This window comes from Lepidochelys olivacea (assembly GCF_965140295.1).
Source record: "Lepidochelys olivacea isolate rLepOli2 genome assembly, chromosome: 7".
Lineage (NCBI taxonomy): Eukaryota > Metazoa > Chordata > Testudines > Cheloniidae > Lepidochelys > Lepidochelys olivacea.
The window spans coordinates 13,572,732-13,597,969 of record NC_140417.1 but is presented as its reverse complement, the minus strand read 5'-3'; the positions used below and the strand labels follow the sequence as shown (position 1 = coordinate 13,597,969).

The 25,238-nt window shown below is 38.8% G+C and overlaps 1 protein-coding gene across 1 annotated transcript in view; it reads right to left on the bottom strand.

Moving 5' to 3' along the window:
* Positions 1-25,238, bottom strand: part of LOC311523895 (contactin-6-like) — a 233,856-nt gene that overhangs the window by 84,235 nt on the left and 124,383 nt on the right. Inside the window, exons 6-9 of the mRNA XM_084634421.1 lie at positions 18,315-18,380; positions 16,959-17,054; positions 2,552-2,755; positions 626-728 (exon numbers count right to left, since the gene is read on the bottom strand). Coding sequence (XP_084490547.1) covers positions 626-728; positions 2,552-2,755; positions 16,959-17,054; positions 18,315-18,380 — 469 coding nt within the window. The remainder of the gene's footprint in view (positions 1-625; positions 729-2,551; positions 2,756-16,958; positions 17,055-18,314; positions 18,381-25,238) is intronic.

Below are 25,238 nucleotides of genomic sequence, written 5' to 3'. Positions count from 1 at the left end.
TCCTGATGGGTGCTGAGTACCTCTAACTCTGATGGACTATAATGTGAGGTTTGATCCTTAGCACCTCTCAAGAGATAATCAGCACCTCTCAACAGTAGTTATAAAGTGGACTGCACAAACGTCAGTAGCTCCATTTTGGAAGGTTCCTTACAATGCGTTCAGCTTCAATAGGCATGGGTTCATCCCAAGTTCTGTTTTGAGATGTGAATTTGAACACAAAATTTGGTTTCACATAGTATTTTACATGATCTTGACTGAAAACTGCAAATCAACCGAAGATTGTTCTAAACTAAGGCTTGGGCTTCCTTCCAAGGTTTACACAGCTTGATGAACCTTTCAGCGAATGCAGTCTTAGTTCTGAGTTTGTAACAAAACCAGCCACTAGGTCAGCTTCAGATTTTTGTTTGTGTGCTGGCCTGCATCATTGTGAATATTTAATACAGAAACAATAATAAACCAAAATAAGGGTTGTTTTTTTTAAAGGACCTTTCTATGTATTTTTGACATTTGATGACAACCAATCAAAAAATCTCCACCGTGACCCAGCATTCTAAAGATATTCACAACTCACAGTGACTATCACTGTTGAATAACAAACATTAAAACAAAACCAAAAATTCCTTACTTTCCAAGGGCAAAGCATTCCAGTTTAACAGATGAACCCTTCGCTGCATATGTTGTTTCTGGAAAACGTACTTCAATCTTTGGTTCATACTCTCCCATCACACCTGTTGAACATCAAAAGAGCTAGCACTCCAGTTGTGTTTGAGACTTGTCTAGTACAACAGGATTTCAGTGTAAAAGAAAGGATGTGGTTATTTCTAAAATTAGAGCCTCATCCTGTTCCCATGGGAATCAATCAGCATTTTTCAAATCATTTCAGAGGGAGTAGGACTGGGGTTCTGCATAAATTTGACCCCTGTGCAAGCAGCCACTACAAGGCCCAGGAATTATTTCAGTCTATGTGGATCTTAAGTAGTGTATAGGTTTTGCCCAGGGTAAATTTCACTTGTGGGTCAAGATATTTGAAAAAACCTGAGCACCCAGAAGCTCCCGTTCAGAGCAATGACTTCTAATACAAACAGTGTTAACCACAATGCTGTCAAGTATAAAAAGCAAGATGGTTAATAGTCAGTATGAGATGTGGGCGAAGATGAAAACAATGAAAGCAGCTGGGTACGGAGAACTTTTGAAAATCTGATCATTTAATTTAGGTACCCAAACAGGATCTGAAGGTTTTGGAAAATCTGGTCCCAATTTTCTGTACTGAGCATTTTGGAAAATCTGACTAAGGGTTTAGTATCTGCAATGCTTATTGTGAATAGGATCTGTTTGGGGGTGTTTAGCATTGCAGTGATTGTAGGCTTATATTTTTAGTCAATATGCTTAAAGCTGAATTTCCTGACTATACAGGACTGTTCAATCTGTTCAGTGTCTTCATCCATATTCCATATTGGCTATAAACCAGTGCTTCTTTTTTTTATGTTTAACAAGAATTTCATTAACATTATGTGTGTTGTTCTTCACTGTCGCACAGTGCTTCAGAGATCACTGGCCTGGGGCCTAATCCAAACCCCACTGATGTTAATGGAAATACTCCCATGAATTTCAGTATGCTCTGGATCAGGCCCCTACTCTTCCTAATGTAAAGAAAGAGGATAGAAGATAAGGAGCAGAAGAGGTATGGAAAAAATGTGGATGGAGGAAGGAGGGTAGGAAAAAAGGAGCGTGTTGGTAGAAAGGGGTAAAGAAGAATAGGAGCAAAACATAGGGTGTTTGTACGCATGTTTTATATAAAATAACTAACTTATGAGCTATGGAGCTATACATTTGTTTGGGGGCTGTGGTATTTGTGCAAACAACACAAAAATTGATCTTCTGAATTAAAAGACCATCAGACCTTGCCCTATAATGCATATTTGTCTTTTATTTATTCTAGGAACATAACCTTCTGCTGTATTTTGTTAGTTTATCAGAGTACTTCGAAAGCAGTATGAAGGATTACAATTTAGGTAAACAATGTCATCAAAAAACTTTGCTAACAGGTTTCCCAGCTATATATTCCCCAATGTGAACATTTATTTAGACAGCTACCTAAAAGGTATTTGTTTTTTTCTCACTCCAGTGACTCACTTAGTTTTGAGCTACCTCTGGATTTTATATTTGAGCAATAACTTGAATTTAAGTTTAGAAAGCTTTGTCAAATTCAAATCCAAACATAAGCCTTCCTGGGAAGAATAAAATTAGAATGGGGAAATGGCATTATTTTGCTTTCTTTCTGTTGTATTACGTTTTGTCTTGTTGTAGATGAGTTTATTAATTAACCCTAAACTGAACCTCTTTCTTCGTTTTACCAACTGAGACCTGATCCAAAGTCCACTAAAGGTAAAAAGGAATCTTTGGATCAGGATCCAAATAAGAAGTATGAATCTGCATGTTTGTCTACAGGGATTTGTTATTGCCTCAGAATGAATAGCTAACATCAAAGTCAAATAAATGATTTTAATAAGTTTTGTATTTTTTTCCAGATAGTCACATTAAAAGAACTTACCATCACTACGGAGGATGAGTGGAGTGGGTGGGCCCCGGACACTTTGTTCTGATTTAGCATTAGTTACAATACAGGTGTAATTGCCCACATCAGATGGCTCTACTTTGGCGATGTATAGATTTCCTGTCTCTTGGGATACAAATCGACGACTATCCTCCTGAACATACAAGGGGTTATCATTGAAGATCCAAGCATAGGAAAGGTCTGGAAAACATCAAATATTCATCACGCATCCTTTCCAATGTACTCTATTCCATGTTAGAGCCTAACCCAAATGTAGCCAGTTTCAAATATTCAGTCATTCTTACAGGAGAAATTTGGTATGAACTCAGATTAAATAAGCATTTGTTCATCCTAAAACATAAATCAAACCTTTTCAGAAATTCACCAACTTTTGTGCACCACTCATTTTCTTTTTCTATTGCCAATCTATTTCTTGGCTTCAACAAGAAGAAGAAACAAAAGTGCTGAAGTGCCACTGAAAAGCTGTTTTAGTAAGTAATTTCCATTTATAATACTGTCCTTCTAAATATCTGACAGTTCTATTGCTCTTTGCATGGCATTTTGGCTCCCACATATCCTTATATTTATTCTGGAAGCTTACTGTGTTTATATGTGTGTAGAAAAAGCTTGTTTCTATCCCAGCTATCCATCTAGATATTTGCAGGCTATTTGAATCCCATCTCTTCATTGAGACATTTGTAAGCTATTTCTAGGTATTTGTGGCCCCATTACCACAGTGTCTGAAAGCTTTTCAGATATTTGAGAAAAGAAACAACAATAACAATCCTGCTTTCTGTTTCTTTCCACCCCATAGGAGAAATGGTTTGATATTAGCATAAGTTTTTGTAGGATGGCTTATTTATATTTGGGTGTGTAACTTGGTGTGAATTTGTTTTTTAGTTCGGAAGATAGTTCTATGGCACTTCTCGTCTGCTCTAAGAGAGAGTTTCATAGATTCAGATCTGGTGAAATTTACATATCTTCCACACAGTTTTATTCTTGACAGTTTTATTCTACTGGCGGTACGTATATGTTGTGGGAGGTCAGAATTATGGAGGGAGAGGTGAGTTATCAAGTAGTTATGGCAAATCTCATCAAGGGCTTTGAGTATCAGGACAGAGACCATTAACTTATCTCCATACTGTTGCTGACATTTGGATTTAAGAAAAATACCTGGATTCTGCTGATGGCTTCAGCTGTCAGCTGGGTTAACACACTGTCTGCACAGACTGGTGTTCTGGTAATTTTGGCTGGTGTTAGGTTTTAGAATAGGGATAACACTCAAAGTGATGATCACTGTGTTGGGCAATTTAAAATTCAGAAATCTCCTACAAATGAGAAAGGAGAACAAGAAGAAGCCTGCAGCTTTTCCTGCCATCCATGAAGCAAAGGAAGAGGAACCCAGTTTTGTCAACTTCTCCTTTGTTCTCTCCGGGGAAAGAGATGGGGTTTGTGCCTGTCATAAATATAAAGGGGAGGGTAAACCCCTTTGAAATCCCTCCTGGCCAGGGGAAAGCTCCTCTCACCTGTAAAGGGTTAAGAAGCTAAAGGTAACCTCGCTGGCACCTGACCAAAATGACCAATGAGGAGACAAGATACTTTCAAAAGCTGGGAGGAGGGAGAGAAACAAAGGATCTGTGTCCGTCTATATGCTGGTTTCTGCCGGGGATAGACCAGGAATGGAGTCTTAGAACTTTTAGTAAGTAATCTAGCTAGGTATGTGTTAGATTATGATTTCTTTAAATGGCTGAGAAAAGGATTGTGCTGAATAGAATAACTATTTCTGTCTGTGTATCTTTTTTGTAACTTAAGGTTTTGCCTAGAGGGGTTCTCTATGTTTTTGAGTCTAATTACCCTGTAAGATATCTACCATCCTGATTTTACAGGGGGGATTTCTTTATTTCTATTTACTTCTATTTTTATTAAAAGTCTTCTTGTAAGAAACTGAATGCTTTTTCATTGTTCTCAAATCCAAGGGTCTGTAGTCACCTAGGCAAATTGGTGAGGCTTTTTACCAAACCTTGTCCAGGAAGTGGGGTGCAAGGTTTTGGGAAGTATTTTGGGGGGAAGGATGCGTCCAAACAGCTCTTCCCCAGTAACCAGTATTAGTTTGGTGGTGGTAGCGGCCAGTCCAAGGACAACGGGTGTAATATTTTGTACCTTGGGGAAGTTTTGACCTAAGCTGGTAAAGATAAGCTTAGGAGGTTTTTCATGCAGGTCCCCACATCTGTACCCTAGAGTTCAGAGTGGGGGAGGAACCTTGACAGTGCCCCAGATCATCCCCTCTGCCAGGGAATAAGAAAGAGAAAGAAATAGGGAGAGGTATCACACCAACACCCAGTATTGTATACCTACTGTTTGTTTGTGTAGTGCTGCTCTTTACTGATGGAATCAAACAAGACCTAACGTGCATTTATGTCACCTTCTAGGGACAGCTCATATAAGAGATTGGCCTTAATACTATTGCATCTAAACAACTCTTTCCGTAGGGTCAGTAACAGAAAATCATGAGTTCTGTTATAATTATCACAGGTATACTGTGAGATAACTTACTCTATTTTGAAGATTACTGAATACCCAAATGGAGGAGTATACTGAATCCTGTACATCAAGTTCCATGTTCATCCCAATATTCTATTGGCCCCTTCTCTTCTGTTTTAAGCAACATGAGAAAAAATAGGGTGATTTAAGGGTGTATCACCATATTCCCAAGAAGGGAGGACATGAGGGCCTCATATGGACATACTTTTTTTTTTCTATAATTTATTTTAAGAATAGGACAACGTGCATGCCCTTTGCTACCATCTACCTCTTGATCTCTTGTAACTCTCACCCTTTTACGACTTACTTCTATGTCTCACTTCTCTGTGCTCTCCATGCAGCACTGAATTCCTTGCTTCCCTCTCTCCTAACCCTCTTCTTTCACCCCCTTTCCTCTTGTTTCCCTGCTGTTTCTAAGTTTTCTGTCTGCCTCTGCCACAGCTGCTCCTTTCTGCTGCCTGGAGTTTGACAGCTGACTGCAAAGATCTTTCTATCATGTTCCAAAAGTGGCAGGACTAGTACTGAAATTCTATTTTTAATAAAACACAGTAAATCAGAAGTTTCAAAATCCAGCAGCTTAGCTTTTCTTAAATGTATAATTCATGAGCTAACAGCATTCTGCCAACAGCTTCATTTTTACATATCCCCCCCCCCATCATCAACCCCCTTTTTGAAAACATAATTTGTTTTTCAGTTATGACATCAGTATGGTGTGATAAGAAGTCTGTAAACTTCAGTAGCTTGTTGGAGTTTTACATTCTCACCCGACAACATTATATGAGTATAATTAGAAATGACACATCTCTGGGGACCGATCAAGGACACTTTCCCTAAGTAGCTAAAGCCTGTTTTACTACTAGACATTACACCACGCTATTTGGATGTACAATAAACCAAGAATAATTGGCAATTTCTAAAATAATGTCATACTTTAAAAAGATATATAGGGACAGATTTTCAGAAGTGTGCATGGCCAGCTGGTGCATGGACTTACTCTGATGCAAACTCTAGTTTACAGTCACATGTAAAGTTGGGCAAAACCTTTTTTGGTGAAAAATGCAGGTTTTCCAACATCAACATTTTTGAAAATTCAAGTTGGTTTTTCATATTCTTTGTGTTAAAAATAATCCAAAAAAGACGGAGTTTTGTTTCAGCTTTCTTTAAATGAAATGTTTAGGGTTTTTTGGTTCAAAATGACTTTGTTTTGAAATTGCTTTTATTATAAAAATTAAAAATGCCCTAATAAAAGTCAAAATTGAAATTGAAATGTAATGTTGCAGGTTGAGTAAAATGTTTCATTCTACCCAGGCCTATTTTTCTTTTCATTTGATTGAAATTTCAAAAAAATGTATTATCAAGTTGACCCAAAATGAATTTTTTCCCCTGATTTTTTGGAATTGCCAGTTACTATATATATATATAGATAGATAGATAGATCAATAAATAGCTCTGCTTACCTGTAGGTATCTGTCTGTGAAAATTAGGGATTGTATACATAAACAATTAAATATCTGGCTCATAAGACTTTAATTTTGTTCTATCTGAATTAAACAGTAAATGCCCAAAGTGAAAAGAGCCAAATTTTAGGTAGATTTGTGACTCATGATGTTTATTGCAAGCAGTCAGCTGAGTCTGTGATTCCATAAAATTTTACAGGTGTAGTGTGCATCCTATGGGGAAGGGTGAGAAGGATGAATAACCTCTTAGAATAACCTTCCAACATCTTTCAACCATTCTGTTCATATCCCCTTCACTTCAGCTGCAGGACTTAGGCATTTAAACTTTTGTTTTCCCCCCACTTCAACCTTTTTTTTACAGTTGCACCTTTGAGAGTCAGCCCTAGTTAGCACTGGATTTGTAGACCACTTCACGTCTCAGGATGAACCTAGGGTACTCTAGAAACCAGTGTAGGTAGTTCAGCAGAGTCAGAGGCTCTCTCTTCTGGTGCAATACTAAACCAAAGCCCCAGTGTGCAGGGTGCCAGAGACTACCCTGTTTCACAGAGTATTGTGATGGACTCAGTAGCTTGCACTGTTCTCTCTAATGAAATACAAAATCAACGCCTGTTCAGAGGTTATGAGCCATTCCATAGAATGTAATGGAAAATTATGTTCCTGCTATAGAAATCAATAGTGTGGTATTAAAAAAACAAACAAACAAACAAAAACCTATAGAAAGGATCTTACTCCCTACTAAATGCTATGTAATTTAAGAAAAACTCTACAGAATCCTATTAAATGTCTATCAAATCATACTGGCTTCATGCTATATAGAGCTTTTCCATAAGGCTGATCTCAGAGTCTAATGAATCAGCAAAGGAGGGTCAGCTTTCTCTCTCTCCTTCTCAGTAGTCTCCAGTCAGCCTCAGCTACCACACACTTTGCTAGGCATCTCCCCACATCCCTATCACATTATTGCATTTGGGCTTATCAATGTCAATGGGAGTTTTTCCATTAACTTATCTGGGAGCAAGGGCAAGCCCTTTCTGAATCTACATTTCTCCCAGTAGAAGTAGTATTAGAGATCCCAGTCTCCTAACTGGAGGTTCACCACCACCACCTTCTCTCCCTCCCTCCTTCCTTCCTCACGGGTCATACTTGCCAAGCAGCCAATTCAACTCCCACCTAGGTCAAAGGAAGCCTTAGTTTTAACTGAGTTCAATGGGATCAAATCCCTGGAGAGCAAGAGACCAGATTCTAGAGCTCTCCTGTATGGCATAATACTAGACTGACAGGCTAGCTCCATATGCAGTTGCTTCTTTTATAATGCAGGACTACATTTTCTGAGCTACTTTCCTCTGTAAAAGTTAAGGTACAACTACTTAGACAATGTACACGCCTGTCACCAGATTTTGAATCTGCCAAACAGATTCAAGGCAGAGTCATTAAACTAGTGTATTACTGAAAGGAAGGTGTGCAGAGACCATGCCTGCCACGTGTGGGGTTTACTTCATTTTTATTACTATCAGTAACTCAGCAAGGAGTCTGGTAGGAATAATATTGGACAAGTAGATAGGAGTTGTGTGAAGATGCACTAAAAGAACAGAGAAAGTAGTGGACAGTATCTCCCCTGGCTAATGAGGCCTACTGAAATTAAAATGCTTGGAAGTTGCAAATATGCAGGCCGTTTCACTGCATATTTGCAACTTCCAAGGCACAATTTTCTTTTTTTTAATTTATTTTATTTTGTTTTTCATTTATCTACAGGATCTTTGTGAAAAATGCAGTTATGTGAATCACACCTCTTGCTATCAACATACCTGTGACAGTCTCCGAAGAATTATTGAATTCCAGAGACTGTTGTGTAAGGACTACAGTGTTGTATGTCGGGATGCACATTTTACCCATCAGCAGTGATGAGGATTTTGGGTTTTGTTTTGTTTTTTCTGTTCGGAGAACAGTACCTTTGAAATTTCCCTTTGGGGTAACTACTTCTACATGAAATTAAAATAAAACAAAATTTCTGAAGTTAGGGAATAGAGGATTTTCCATACCTGATCTCACTATTAGTCTATTTACTCAGTTGTTCTCTTCAACAGTAGCCAATGTCTCACGCTTTAGAAATATGAATGCATTTAGCAAAATATGCAGTCTCGCACATGGTGGGCAGGATGGGTCAGGGGAATTGTAGCTCTTTTAGAATCGCTGCAGGCGATAAGCTTATTCCCTGAAATATGAGATTTATTTCAAGAAATATTATAAGTTGTCATAAAATTACCTAGTCTTTTCTAGATGTGGTAAGACCACCTAAAAGATTAGATAGATAGATAGATAGATCCACATTTAACGCACAATGGATTAAAAACTAGGCAAATCATTCATTCATACTTTAAGCTAACAAAATATCTTTAGAAAGATCTTGTGCTGTTCTGAAAAGAAAAACACACTCTCCAGAATATGCTGTAGACATTGAAAAGAATGAAGAATTATGATATTAGCGGATGACATTTTTTCCACTTTGACCCAAATCCTAGTATAGCTGATTATAATGAAGCTACTGGGGATATGCATAGGCTCCATCAGAGACCCAGTGTGTAATCTATTGCTGGATGGGGCTAAATAGGAGCGAGTCCTGCTTAGTGGCACATCAAACATTGTCAGGCAAGCAGAACCTTGGTCCCAACCACATGTATGGGGTTTTCTGCAAACTTTTGCGTCAAAATCATCTATGATACCAGATAGACTCATTCCCAGGATACTGTAGGAACAGAGTGTAATTTACCCTTAGGTTGTAAAAATATTCTGCTAACCTTATGGCAATTTTACACCTGGAGAGAATCCCCTGGCTATGTGTGCTTGCAAATAATGATGGAAAATCAAATTCAGAGAAGTGTGAAACTTTTAGGATTTGCTGAGCAAAAAATCCACAGCAAAATGGGAATATACTCATGTCATTTTCTCCTCACGTTTTTAATGTAACACTGAGGTGCCAGCCTCTCAGACAAGCTTACAAAGTCTAATTGTTCCAATTTGATTAAAATATTGTGATTATATTCAGCCACTGCATCATAAGCACTGGTAATGACAACTCCTATGAGCAGTTACTGCTGGTTGGTCTTTGCTCAAAGCAATGTGTACCTGGCTAGTGCATTTGAGTTGAAAGTGCTGTCCAGAGCAGTCACAATGGAGCACTTTGGGATTGCTCCCGGAGGCCAATACCATTGAATTGTGTCCACACTATCCCAAATTGGACCCAGTGATGTCCATTTCAGCGCTAATCCCCTTGTTGGGGAGGAGTACAGAAATCAATTTTAAGAGCCCTTTAAGTGGACAAAAATGGCTTCATCGTATGGATGGTTGCAGGGTTAAATCGATCTAACGCTGCTAAATTCGTCTTAAACTCATAGTGTAGACCAGGGCGAAGCCTGTTTGTGGATGTCAGCCCTGGTTCTCAAATATACACGGAGCAAAGCCTCCACTAGTGCTCTAATATGGAAAACACATATGTGCTTAACTCTACACCTATGAGTAGTCCCACTGAAATCACAGTAGGAAAGCTAAACATGAACTTACATACAGGGAATTAGATTCCAATCCTGCAAACACTTATGCATATGCCTAACTGTAAGCATATGAGTAGTTCCTCTGTGATCTATAGGACTACTCAGATGTTTAAAGTTAAACTCTTGTGTAATAGTTCGAAGGACCAAGGCCTCAGGTTTCACATTCTGGTAAAGTAAAGAAGTGTGACAATAGGTCTTTGGTTCCAGTGCAACAACAAAAGAATCCAACTTTCTTAATGATCAGCTCCAACAAACTAACATCCATGTTGTCTGGTGCATTCATTTGAATTAATTAACAGCATTTTTATTTACTTCTGTTATATATTATCCATTCATGAATACACCCATTACTTAATAAGGTCACAGCTTCTTTTTTAACTTGTATAAAACTGGAGGGAAGAGGGACAACATCCTCAGATTTGCTGTTTTATTTTTTCTTTTGTTCTTCTTTTTACAATTGCACAGAATTACCAGTTAGTAACTGATGTGGCTGACAGTTCTCACAGAGACTGCGGCAGAGATAGATTTAAAGCACCTCCCATGACAATCAGCCTTCCTGAACCTTGCTACCCAGTCCAGGTAGTTTAGCAACTGCACCTTGCAGAGTGTTGATGAGCATAATTAGTAATAAGTGGCTGAATCTATTTGGGGTGTGGGGCTGGGTATATAAATCCACATGGAAGTGGAAGCAGAAAAGAGCAAGATTGCTTGGGTATTGTGGTAGAATAGTTATTTATTAGCCTTGATATTTATTTTAAACCTAGATTAAATCAGCTGCGCATTATTTTGCTTACTTTGAACTTGGCAGAAGAAAGCCTTCCCTTAAAATTTCTTCTTTTGACTAGGGCGACCAAAAAGCCTTGAAGAGTCAGAATATTCTTGATTGTAACATTCATTTTGTTCTAAAACTTAGTGTCTTTATCTATTAATGTGAGTAAAGAAACAGATTAAGGCTGAAAGTTTCAGGCATATTTAGTGACTGGCAGTTTTAAGGTGGACAATTTGAGATACGTTAAGGCTTTTACTGAAAATTTTTGCCAAATTATTTAAACTCCATCAAGGTGTTCAGGGTCTCTTGCTTTCTTGCTGAAGATCTTTATCTCCTTTCCACATGACAACCTTCCTACCCAATATATAATTGACCTCTTTTTTTGAGATGGTGTCAATTTCTCCTTGCATTGCTGCAGAAATGGAAGATAACCATTATTTCTTGGGTTGGGAATAAATAGTCTTAGAGTCACAGCTGACAATTTTCTACCTCATACATGATAGCATTTACACTTTTGGGACATCAGCTTATTTTAAAAGTTAGCTTTCAACAACATTTAAAGTGCGTTAAAAGAAGAGCACCTTTGTGGCTATCTCCATACTGCACATTCAGAATTGGGAATGTACTAGTGTCCACTACTCTGTTGTTTTTCTCTTAGCAAATGTGGGACTAGTGGTAAGGCTAGTTTCAAAACATTTATAAAACAGAAGGGCAGATCCTCAGCTGCTGTAAACCTTCACAGCTCCAGCAGTGTGGTGGGATGTGAGGCCCAAGTTGGGGCTGTTGTTCCCCCAACCCCCGCTTCACTGCTTCTGTCAGAGGTGGGAGGAATAGTCTCTTCTCTCAGGGGCTGGATCCATCCCTAGGAGTCTGATTTCCGCACCGCCCCTCCATCGTTTCATGTTTTTATTTCTGGGTCTGATGAACATGAGGGCCTAAGATCCCAGCTGGAGCCTTAGCCTGCATTCCCCTCCTCTTGCTTTTGCATTCCAATCTCCTAGCAGTGGAATGGGGGAGATGGGAACGAATTTCTGCTCTCAGGATTATCTGTACTTAAAATAGTAAGGAAAGATCTTCTTTAGTATTCACTATCAGCATTTCCTATGTATATATTTAGCTTCAGTTCTTCTACTCTGTCTTGGGCTTGAAAGTTCCCATATTATTTTGTATATTGTCTCACATTGAACTAGACTGTGAATTCCTCAAGGCAGTCTTTTCTCTGTAATATGTAGAGCACAAGGGATGCATATTACATTCAGCTGTCAGTAATAAGATAATAAATAATATGGTGGGTCCTTATTTTATGCTTTGCATGTGGAAATTCCATTGGCATCCATGGAATGTCATGCATGGAGCATAAATGCTCTACAGTATGCACATAGAGTTCGACAGTACAGAGCAGAGAATATAACTATTCCTTATCTTGATCATCTACAAATAATGTGAGGAATAAGATGACAGTTTGATTTCAAAGCCTCTTGATAGCGTAATACTATTCAAACCGTCTATGTTAAGTGGTGGTAATTTTTATTACAAGGGTCCTTCAAGTTACATGATTCATTTGTTCATTTCAAAATATTAAACAAAATTATTAGCTGAAATCTAATGATGAGTTTGTTTGAGTGAACTAACCATATCAGGAATGAGAGTTGTGGCAAAGTAACACAGATCTTGTGTAAAGTCTGGATCTTATTCATTGTAATATTTGTGGGAATAATGTTAGGCCTTAAAAGGATCATCACTGGCAAATTCAGGCAATCTTGGTGCAGGGATCCTTGTTCTGTGTTTGTACAGTGCCTAGCACAATGGGGTCCTGGTGCATGACTAGGGCTTCTAGGTACTACTGTAATACAAATATATAATAATAACCTCATCATTAGTTCTGAGGCTAAACTTAGATTGTAACAAATGGACAGAACATGTTGTCTTCAGTAGTAAATGCAGAGAGTACAGCCTGTAGAAACTAAAGCTCTGTTTAAAGAAACAAAGATCAATGTAATATGACCTCTCTCTCTCTCTAATGAATGTTACAAGAATGTCCATCCTGTAATGATCCTCCTTCTTCTAATCCAAATCACCATTTTTGTATAAAACAAGGAAATTCAACACATTTGCAAGTTTTCTCTGGCATGGTGTACAGGCCAAGAAAGTAAACAGCAAACTATTTAATAGCTAACCAGTTTCCTTCCCATCTCTTTTTAAGAGCCAAATCCTGCCTGCCTTACTCGCGCAGAACTTCCATTGAATTCAGTGGGAACCATGCATACTGCCAGTAGGCCTTTCTCGTTTAAGTGTTTTGTGTCAGGGGAGAGAGCTTCAATCAAAACACCTTTTCCACAGTAATAGAAGTGTTTCACTGTCTTAGTGCCCTAAAATAGAATACAATTTATACTGCAGTTTACACCTTATTCCTCATCCTATGGAATATAATTTTGGAACACATACAGAGTCAATGGCTCACAGAAGGAGAGGAACTCAATTTCCATTCCCTGGAGGCTTGTTATTCCAAATATGTTTTTTGTTTTCATGCCCTTTCGTCAGCAGCTCACATTTCCAAGCAATAAAACACTATGGAAGAGGTTTGTTCGTGACTATCCTTCTGTCAGTTCAATTAAGCTGGGATCAACTCACCTTTAACTATTTGTTTCCATTATGAACATCTTCCCCGGCTTTATGTCAGTATAATGTTTTTACTTTGAGTCTAGAGGAGCCTGATAGTCTGAGGATGGTTAATTGTCCTATCCATCCCATTGATCCATCTCAGGGACTCCCTTTGGAGCTTTCTCTGCCTTTAAGGACTGGGTTTCAGTTAATCTCCCTGATTATATACCTCTTTCATAGTGCTGTAAACATTACATGAACTGACATTTCATCTCTCTATAAGATTTTCTGGGCTTAAGCTTATTGATGGACTTCTTTCCCCCTCTGATATACTGCTTTCCCTTTACAGATCGCTATTTATCTTCTCCTCTTGAGAATTTGTCTTATAACTCTGTTTCTTTAATAAGAATTGAGAAAATATTGCTGAGAGAGAGAGACAGAGAGAGGTCAGTGCTAGCATGCAGTAAACTATTTTGAGCTCCCAAGTATGTGTGGTCACCTCCCCTGGAAGACAGAAAAAATGAATGACCGAAGAGTAGCTGCTGCTTTCAGTTTGAAAAACTGATTTGGCCATTGTGCTATTTCTTATTTCTTCTTGTTATTGTTTTTAAATGAAATTTTCTATGATCTTTTAATACAGGGAGCCTTTTGGGCCACATTAGAAAACTATGGGGCTGTGAGCATTTGATTGCTCATGGGCAGTTCTCAAAAGGTCTGATGTGGGTTATAACACCCAGAATTTTTGTTTACTCATGCAAACTATTCAAGCCCTCTTCAGATCTGCAAGGTTGAGCTGCAAAATCTCGGAAGAACAGGTTCTCTTGAGAGTCATATCACTTATTTCTGGTAGGGAAATAAATACCATGAGGAAAAAAAATACATCTATATAAGCATAAAGGCATACACATATAAATGCATTCATACTAAAATACATATATGTGTGACACTGATGATGGAGGGCAGTAGAGAACAGGCTGTACAGGAAGCCAATGGGAAGGGCAGGTGAGCATAGTATCTAAGGTTTCAGAATAATTTAGATGAAAACAGGGGCTTGAAATGTTGTGCTACATGTACGGAAAATGTGAGAAGGTTACATGTGACCCTGCACTACAAGCAAAACCTAGATCACAAGTTCCTGCAAAGGAACTTTGCTGAACCCCCTACTTCACCAGCCAAGAGAGGCCACCATTGCAAACACCAGCAGCTCAGGAGCACCTAGGGCTCACAAGAAGCAGTAGTAGGGGCAGCAGAAGCATCAAGAAACCTCTCAAGCAATTCCCCAGAAGACTCCTCCCCCACTCTTTATGGGGTTTAGTCAAAGTTTTACTGTGTGTTGTTATGTACACAAACAGTCACAGCATCACACACACACACACACACACACACACACGCACAGGTAAGATGGGCTTTGCTTCAGAAGAGAATCAGAGATGTTTCAGAGAATAAAGTGAGTTTCCATGTCAGATTTATGTGTAAATCATGAAACCAAAATAATGGTGACCACAAAGACAAATGGAGGCGCTTTTATACCACCCAAAATGATTGTAATGTACAATGGAGTTCTTACTGCAGGCTGCTGTTCAGTTACTACACATAGAAATGGAGGAATTGACATGGGATGAAGTGATGTGGTGTTGCTTGTGGATTCACTGCATAGAGAGAGACAAAATATTTTCAACTTTCCTAGTTTCCCCATCTCACTTTTGTCCTCCAGAGACAAATAACACACTCTTTTACCCTCTGAAATAATTCTAGCATTACAAGGTAGGATGAGGAGAGATGAAATACAAACTCTAGCGTTACTGAATGGAAAGTAAATATGAGAATACAGTAAGTCACTTCCGCATACTTAAACCAAAATATCAGTGCAATAATACCCTATTTTTTTGTGCCTTAGTAGGCCTTCCAATAGACCCTTCTCCTGATTTCCCCCATTCCCCAGCTAAAGTTGTCTTTTTGGAGGGTAACACTAGTGACCAAGCATCCCTAGCTAGTGGCTTTAGTAAACCTCATATCTGCTCCCTGTTCAGCATATCTTCTTGCTTCCTCTCTCACAAGCTTAGGAAACAAGAGAAAATAGCTTCTGTTGATCCTTTCAAGCACACAGAATAGAGCCAAAGCCCATCAAGAAGCCTGAAGAAATGTCATGTGACTTCATTCACGTGTTGATACCCAAACAACCCAACCTGAGATGCTAAACACTTAACTGAAAACACTGCCATGCCTAACTTCTACTAATACTCACTGACATGAAGCATTTTCCACAGAAGCTCTTCAATCTCAGAAAGTCTGTTTAGTTTCTCAACAAATGTTTCACACAGCTCTCAAGCTGTCAGAGTGCATGTGGTCAAAATTAGTGATATGGAGTATATAATTTTATCCCTATTTTTAGAGTTCCCACTTTCTTTCTGTTGATGAAGAGGTGTTGAATACTGATGAGGGAATATTTGCTCTAACCCAAACAGTCATTACCAGGTAGTGAACAACTAATCTGCATGTACTTAGTTCTTTAGCACAGGGATCATATTTACATCATGTGTATACAGTGACTAGTGCAATGCAGCCTTGATTCTGCATGGGGTTGCAATATGAATAATAATAAAGAAAAATATGGGTTCTTCTATGTCCTTATAAAAAAGAACTATCATCTATCTGAATTTCTTTGATCTTTGAAATTGGACTGACAATCTCATGAAACAGGGCTTTCATTAATTTTTGCTTCTGGTGGATCTGGAAATACAATGAAATCTTTATAATATACTTTGTCCTTTTTTTGGCAAATCCCTTTCTTAAGATGCTACCACAGAATATTCTGAAGTATACGGTGTACATTTCTGCTCTACTGTTATTGGAAGACCTTACACTCTGTTAAGAAAACAATTTTTATCAGTCTTTGTTATCATACTGCATTGTATTGATAACACTTTTCCAGATGTTTTTGGAACTTGTACTTCAGGCTGAAATTCGAAATGTAGAGGAACGTGAAAATGAAAAATAATAGGGGTAAAAGTTGTCCATATTTTTCTGAAACTCTAAAAGGTTTGAGTACAGTTTGATATCAGAGTGAAGATTTTCAGTGGCTCTTAGTTTACACAGTTCTAGTACGAACCCAAGTATAGATTTAGGCCACAATCCTGCAAACGCTTATGCACTTGCTTAACTATATTGCCACGAGTAGTCCAATTTAGGGGTCTTAATACTGAAAATCCACACGTTGTAAGAAACCCATTTAAGAGCACAGCATTAGTGGTTTGAATCTGAAGAATACTTACTCATATCTGGTGATTTTACAGTAAGGTAGTAAATATACTTGCCATTTCATTCTGTTTTTAGGAATGCAATGCTTTGAAACAAAAATAACCAATTTGTTGGGTCCATCTTACAGTATTCTACTATCCATCACCTTGTGAGCTGCAGGCTACCTTTTGCTGGACATGACAGTATCTGTATAAATCAACATCAACTGCACAATTCAGAACATCATATAATACCTCCATAGTGTGGTGGAGGACCACAAAGCAAAACCACTCCTTGTCCTTCTCTGACTGAGACGGTGCTTCTTGTTTTGGTTTCAAAATTTCCAAGATCTTGAACAAAAGAAAACAAAAAACAAATATTAACTGTCAGATTTATTTAGCTGCAAATTATGGGTCAGATTTTGCAATCCTTACTCTGACAAAACTCTAATTGAAATTAAAAGAGCCAGACCTTTTATTGCAATAGTATAATAAAACTTCTATCTGCATACATGCTCATATATTGTACCATGTCAGGCCAGTGGTCCCTCTAATCTAGTACCCTGTTTCTGAGATTGTCCAGAACCAGATGCTTCAGGTGGAGGTGCTAAAATCCTTGAGGTGCATGATTATAGAATAACCTGTTCATAGGGAAGTTACTTCCCAAGTCCTGTCATTCTGTAATACATTATATTCCCCTTTGCAAGCTCATTCAGTGTTATTTGATGACTCTATAGCACCATTTTTGGATACTGAACACAAAAAAGAAGCTTGTCTTGGACTTTTTTTTTGTATATTTCAAATTTACAAGCCTTTCATGTCAATAGAGAAAAAGCCTATTTTTCTAATAATGAATGTTTTATTTGTTTAATTATTAGGTGGGCAGTAACTTTAGCATTTACTCTGGTACATTGATGAGAATCTGTACTTAAATGCCTATGTTGGCAGACCTTTTTCAAAGGAATCTGATCAGTATAGTCCTGATCCAAACCCCACTAAAGTCAGGGGGAATTTCTCTGTTAATATCAATGGGCTTTGTATCTGGACCTATATGAGCAAATGAAGAGCTTTACAGGAGACAAATAAATGGACACTAGGAGATTCATTATGGTGGTAAAGTCTCCCTTTGCCCACACACACACACACACGCATAACCTACCCCTAAGTGTAATTTCTATGGCTATTTGTCAGTTTCTTTTAACTGAAGCTATAAATATACATCAAGAGAAGAATCTACCCTTCTGTTTCATTGCTTATTAAAAAGGTGCAGATAATAAGGTTCTCAGTGTGGTTCCCCATTAATAATGTGACTCTAATGACAAAAGATAACATAGCAGATGTATCTTCCAAAAAATTCCACCAAAGCCAATGGTTTTCTTTTTGTTCCAAAAGCTCTCATTTAAAATGCTGAGATTCATTACTTTTATGTCAGCGTGCCTTATGGCAGGGGATGTATCAAATGCATTTTTTTTTTCATTCAAACTGTGTTTTAATAAAATATAACAGGATATATCATCACCTTCCTAGAGCTATCTATCCCATATAATTTCACATATTGTTTGCTTTATTTATCTTACCATAAGGGTTTTATGTTCACACTCTGAAACGTACCTTTAGGTCCTGTTAGGCATGGAAATTTAGTCCTGTAGATAGTGTCATGCAAATCAAACTTATAACCTACAAGAAATCAGGTAAATAATAGCTGTGTTTGCTTTTTTTCCCTATGAGCTAAACTTTTTTTTTTTATTTTAAATATTTTATTTAATGCTGCACAGGGAGATAGATGTGTCAGAGGACTGTGTTAATGGGGCTGTTAAATGTCAGGGTTAATTCAGGTCATTTGTATCTAGTGACAGAGTCAACTGTTTCTCACTGTGAGAAATAATCAGATTATTTTGTGATTACATTAGCTCAGATTTGGCCCAGGCTGTCTGCTCCTGCAGTCACCTTTGTTTTGAATTTTTGCCAATGTCACTTGCTGATATGCTGGTGGTGATAGGAAAGTTTTCTTTTAGGACCTGCACATTTAATACATGTCCTTCTTGGGTAGTGAAGTCCATCAGAAAGCTGCTGGGGATATTGTTGGAAATTATTTCCATGAGCTGTCTCTGGTAGGGGGACATACACTTTTCTTTGAAAGAGATGGTTATAAGAGACTTCCCTGACAATCACAGTCTCTTAAAAATATCTTTTTTTTTAACCATTCTTTTCCTGAGAAGGATTATCAAGAAGGCTCTGGTGGAACTGGTCAAGAATCTAATGGAGTTCTCAGGTACATTTACCATACCCACTTTGGCTTTAAGGAATGCTATAACATGGAGATGATGTTGATTGTGGTGGTCAGCAGGCAAAGAAGATCACATGTCTGTGCTGTTTCTTTTGTATTTGTCAGCTGCTTGTGATAGCTCTAACCCGGTGGAGTTCTTTGACACGTTAGTGGACCTTAAAATGAGGAAGTGGAGTCACACTTGAATGGCTCTGTTCTTTTTTTTTTTCTTTCTTTTTTTTGAGAAGATGTAGAAAGTAATAGTGACCAATTGTTCAACTTCCCTTTGGGCTCTCACATTGGTGATTCCACAGGATTGGACAGTTCCCAGTGTGTGTAGGGGATCATTATATAGCTAGCTAGAATTCATGAACTGTGATGTCATCAATATGCAATACCCACTAGTTCTATATGTCAGTCTCTTCAATCTCTCCTGCTGTCAAGTGTCTTGCCTAACATCTAATTATGAGGTTAAGGATGAGACCAAGCTGGTGAGGATAAGAATGAGGTAATACCTAGTGGGTAACCAGAAGAAATGGAGGAGTCTATATCTGTGCTTCCCATTTATTATGCAAGTTTGCAACGTAGGGCTCTTCCAGTGTTTCCCCTAAGGAACGTATTGTATTTGTGCTTTGCAATCTGTACTCGCTGTTGGCTGATTTGGGTGGGGGCAGATTCAAAGTGCTGTTTTTTTTTATCTAGAAAGTTCTTTTTGAGACCTGGCTTTCTCAGAGAATACTTTTTTCTTCATGTGGTTCAACAGCAGTTTGATCAGCTGAGGCGTTAAAGCTTATTGTCCCTTAGCTTAAATGAGGGGAGGGGTGTGTCAAGGGTTCCAAATAATTATGGGTCCTGAATTCTGGAAATGACATGAAGGAGGCTCAGGATGAAAGGGGTCAGGGACACTGAAATCACATCTCACCCCTACAAAAGTTCCTTCCAATCCAAGATGGAGGCACATTGGTAGATGTAGGTATGTTGGCAAGGCTTAGGTGAGAATGGTCCCATTGCTTGTGTTGCACCTAGTCAATAGAAGAATTCTGCCTCCAGGGTGGTCAATCCTGCACCAAACTAACTTTTTCAAAGTGATAAAAATAGAGTGACAGTTTTGTTCGGATTCAGTTTCAGCATTGTATTTGTTCACTATTTCCACAAACAGCCACTATTCTCCCCTTATTTTCAACAACTGGGTAACTTCCTGAGCCAGCAGGCAGAGAATTTATGAACAATAATAAACAAAAACAAATAACAAACAAAAAAAAAACAGCCTAATCTACTCAAAACAACAGTAGTCACTATCTGGACAGGCTCAGCTCTTGCTTATCAATACCTGAATTCGCTCCCCTTTAGATGAATCTTACACAACTGACTTTACTTTTTTTCTTCCTCTCCCTCTTTTTGTATATTGGTCTCCTGGACAGATAGTCTCTTTTCAGAGGTGGCTGAATTGAATTAGGCAGCTGGAGCACCTCATGAGCACGTTCTACACTCTGTTATGGTGACAATTGAAGGTATCTTTCAATTCATTGGAAAAACATTTTGGAGATATCTGATGTCCCTTTAATTGCCTGCCCGCTAGTTTTCTGGGTTGGAGTTTAAGTATTCTATGGGGGGAAAAGACAAAAAGGAAAGGAGCATATAGTTTGTTGTATTCACTACCATAAACAGAAAGGAAACCAAGAATGGCATGATTCTGTATACTTCACTTATATTCAAACTTAACAGATACTTATTGTTTTATTTATTTGATGTACTACCTAAACACCCAGTCTTTTAAACCTTTTACAAACATGTCTACGTACTTGTTCTGAAAATTTAGTACAATATAAATGAAGGAAGTATTAATAGAGTCATTGGATTATGCCTGTTCCCTTTTCTCCAGATCCGTATTTGCTATAGATCCATATCAATTACCTACCCATCTTCTTGGGAAGGGAGATTAGTAGGTGCATAGCACCCACTTACACCTTGTCCCAAAGTCAGGCAGTGGTGCATAGGCCTTAGCGTTGACTTGGTTTATACAGAGATAAGTGCCTCACAGAGCATTGTGTGCTTATTAGAATGTAGCAAAAATCAAGTCACATAAGGTCTTTCCCAACACTGCTGTGAAGATACTGGCGATGGCATGTGAAGGCTGCTGTGAAAAACCAGTGTTTAGAACACGGATAAACACCTCTAGGAAGTGCTTTTGTGAGGATTGGGTAGATCCTCATATGAACACTGCCTCAGACTTCAAATGTCCCCATAACATCTGGGGATGGTTCAGGCCTGAATATCCCAAATTTCAGAGTTTAGGAGAAGGGACCCAATTACACTGTGGGGAAAAAAAACCCTCGTCTTCAATAAAAGAAGGATCAGAAACTCTCAGAAAGTTTCAAACCTGCACAACATTTTCAAAAGACAAGCCTGGGAGCTTAACTCTGTTAGACGGCAAAAAACATGGACTGAACAGAGACATTGAATTTATGGCTTATTAGAACAATCTGTAACCCACTCATCCCCCCTTTTGTCCTATGACTGCAGAAGTGTTAATGGGCCACTCTACCTTGAACAGTGGATGTGCTAACTACTTATGTTAAACTATTTGTTCCACCTCCCAGGAGTTCCTTTCCCAGGCCTGAAGAAGAGCTGTGTGTGTCTTGAGAGCTTGTCTCTCTCACCAACAGAAGTTGGTCCAATAAAAGATATCACCTCCCCTGCCTTGTCTCTCTAATCTTATGGAACCAACACAAGCTACAACTACACTGCATACGAAGTTTCAAACTGTCAGATTACCACAGGGATGAAATAAACCAAACCTTTTGAGGTTTGTGCATTAGTAATAAAAACCAGCAGAAATCCCAGCACATTTTATCCTGCCTTTTGCTACTGTAGCACACAGAAGACAAGGCTTTATCTTTTTTTCTTAAAACAGAATAAAATAAAGCAAAATACCCTGAAAAATATACGTAGTTTAGTCAAGGGCTGCCAATCCCCTTCCCTTACTGTAAATCGTAGATTCACATTTTTGCTAAGAACAAGATTCTGCTGGTAAAAGAAGCTTGGGGGGTGGGGGTGGGGCGGAGGGGAGGAGCAATACTGTGAAGCATGTTTTCACAAAGATGCAAAATTAACCAAGTTTCTGTTCTCAGAGTTCTGCCAGTAATATTACACATCACTCTGGACATAGGCACCGACTCCATGGGTGTTCCAGGGCTGGAGCACCCACGGGGAAAAAATGGTTGGTGGTGAGCACCCACTGGCAGCCCCGCTATCAGCTTCCCCACCTCCCACCCAGTGGCGGGCCCCATGGATCAGCACCTCCCACTCCCTCCCCAAGCCTTCTGCCCTCTGTAATCAGCTGTTTTGCAGCATTCAGAAAGCTCTGGGGTGTGAGGGGAGAGGAGCGAGGGTGGAACTGGGCAGGAAGAGGCGGGGTGGGGGTGGAGCAGGGTGAGAAGAGGTGGGGCATGCCAGGGGGCATTGGGGGAAGGAGTTGAACAGGGGTGGAGCATGGGGCAGGGCCAGGGGGTCAAGCAGACCCCCTCCCCCGCACTTTGAAAAGTCGGCGCCTGTGACTCTGGAAATTGGTGCATTTGCTAGAAAGCAGGAGACTGTAAGGAGAAACTTTTGTCTGGTGAGGCTACAGTAATCTGTCTTGCATCCACCCTCTACCTTTCCTTAAGGAATTGATTTCCCCTTGTTTTTCATTTAAAATCACAGACTCCACTTCTGATTAAAATGTCAATAGTGCAACAGTTTCCTAATTAGTAAGACCAATTTTGATGTGGTAAGAAATTATCTTCAGTATCTGATCTACAAGTGATGTGCCAAATCCCTGTGCAGGAATCTTGCCTGTTTCATTGGCATTATTGGCAGTATACTATAGGTCAGATCTGCCAAAGTGTGCAGCACTCACCACAGTTGGGGACAGGTTTTCAAAATAATTTAATTCCCATTTGGTTACCTAAAGGAAGTGACCAGATCATGAAGAGGTGCTCAGCACCACCCATTAACACCAATGGACACTTAGTGAGTGCTTAATAGAATTAGTCAAAAAAAAATCTGCTTAAACTCTGATCTAATGGAAAATTGGGTAAACCCCCAGAACACCTGGAAAATGAGGGGGAAATGATTGGTAAATGCCTCATCAGGGCCTCATGGGATTTGTAGCTCAGGTGCCTTATTCTTCTCTATGGGCCAGTTTTCTCAACCAGCCTACACCTCCTATGATGCATTGCAGCCAGGGACTCCCATGATGCACTGTGACAGCAGGAGACTGGGAGGTATAGTCTAGCCAGGGAACCCAGCCCATGGAAGAGAATGGTTGCATGAGGCACCCGAGCAACAACTTCCATGAGGCACCATAGCTACATTTCCTCATCCAACATTTTGGCTGAAAATGTTCAATTTTGGGCTAAAAGTTTTGGGTTTTTTTAGTTTTTCACTTAAAAAACAATGTATTTTAGTTTTTGTCATTTTTTTCTGAGCATACCTCCATCCTCAACCACTCGATTTTCCAATCAGCTCTGGAGTCGAACTGTTTTGAAAATCTGCCCCCTGAAATAAGTGAGTAAATGTAAGGTGTTCGGTGCTGAACTCCTTTGAAAATCTGCCCCGACACGAACATTTACAATAGCAGCAGCAGAACCCTGCTGCCTCCTTTGTTATTGTGTTACCTAGCATAACTTTATAACACAAGATGACATAACCTAATAAAGCATAATGTTGCCTGTCAAGAACAGTATTAAATAAGATAGCAAAGATCAGGTGTTTGGCATGTATTTAGATTGCTAATATGCACTTAGGAATAGTGTGGATATGTAACAGATGGTATATTTTGCTAACTATAGAGTTTCTGCAGAAATCTATAAATAAGATATTACCTATTTCTCTGTGATTCCTTCCATTCTTTGCCTGCATTTCTCTCCCTTTGTGAATAATGAGTTGCCACAAATTGCATTGTACATATGAGCAGCAAGTCAAAAAAAATAATCCCCTTTTCAGAATTGTGTGTGCTGGCAGATTACTATTGGTATGGCACAATTAATCAGTCAAATGTAATAATGAGGTCCTGTAGACAAAGAAAACACTCAGGTGAATAAGTGATTCTTCACAGTGAAGTGTGGAAATATATGGACTCAGCTGTGTGTGGCAGCAAGTCATCATCTTCAGTAGGGAACATCTGCGGACCTCAGCAAGAGAGATATATGCTTAGAACAGGAAAAACATATGTTACCCAGTAGAAACCAAATTAGCAGCTGACAGGACCATTTCTGATATAGGTTGAAAAATTTGAGGTAGCGGGGTTTCCAGATTTGCATGAGGTGTAAATATGGGAAGGAAGTTGGTATAATGGGTATAAATTGTTATAGCTCTGTCAAAGTCAACAGAATTACACTGATTTACACCAGCTGAGGGTATGGCCTGTGATTCTTAAATTTGGATATTCAATTACAAGTAAAAGAAGAAGGTAAAATGAATAGTATTTTAGAGGAAAATGAACATCAGAGCAGTTTTGCTAAGTACTGCACTGCAGTTAGCAGAAGATATGCAAATCCATAGTGATCAGTATAGTGTTTAGTTAAGGTGATGAATGATGATATCTGGAGAAATGTACTAATGTAATATACACAAACATTTCCTACTCAATGTGCTCATGATACTGCATTAAAAGGACTGATGATCAATCACTGAAAGGAGACTATTTCCCAAAGTCTTTTTTTTTAAGTGTTCAATGCCAGCCACTCCTATGAATGCTGATTGGACCAGAAGTTTATAACTATTTTTATTTTTACCTACAGGATGCTTGATTTATTTTTTTTAACGTAAACTTCTTCTAAAATAAAGTGATGGAGTAATTATTTTAAGTCACACAAGAGTGTATCCTAACATGTCACAAAGCAGTAGTTCAGACTGGATGTGGGGAGATGATGCATTTTCGTACAATGGGTATCAAAATCTCATTAGGAGGAGGAAATAATTTAATATTAATCTATGTATGGTAAGGTCAAAACTATATAAATTACATAATGGTAGTTGGGACACTTCCGAATCTGCAGCTTAATCGGACATCATTCTCCAGGGTGATGGAGTGTTATTCCGTTCTTTCACATGCATTTTAAAATGCCAGAGACGGAGATGGCAGAATCCTCACCTTTCAGACAGAAGCTGGCAGATAGGTAAGGGTGAACCAGTTCAAGTAAAATATGAACTGGTCTGGCTCTGAGCTGATTGTCCGAATACAAATTTTTGTTCTAGATAAAATCCCCTCCATCTAGTCTTACTCT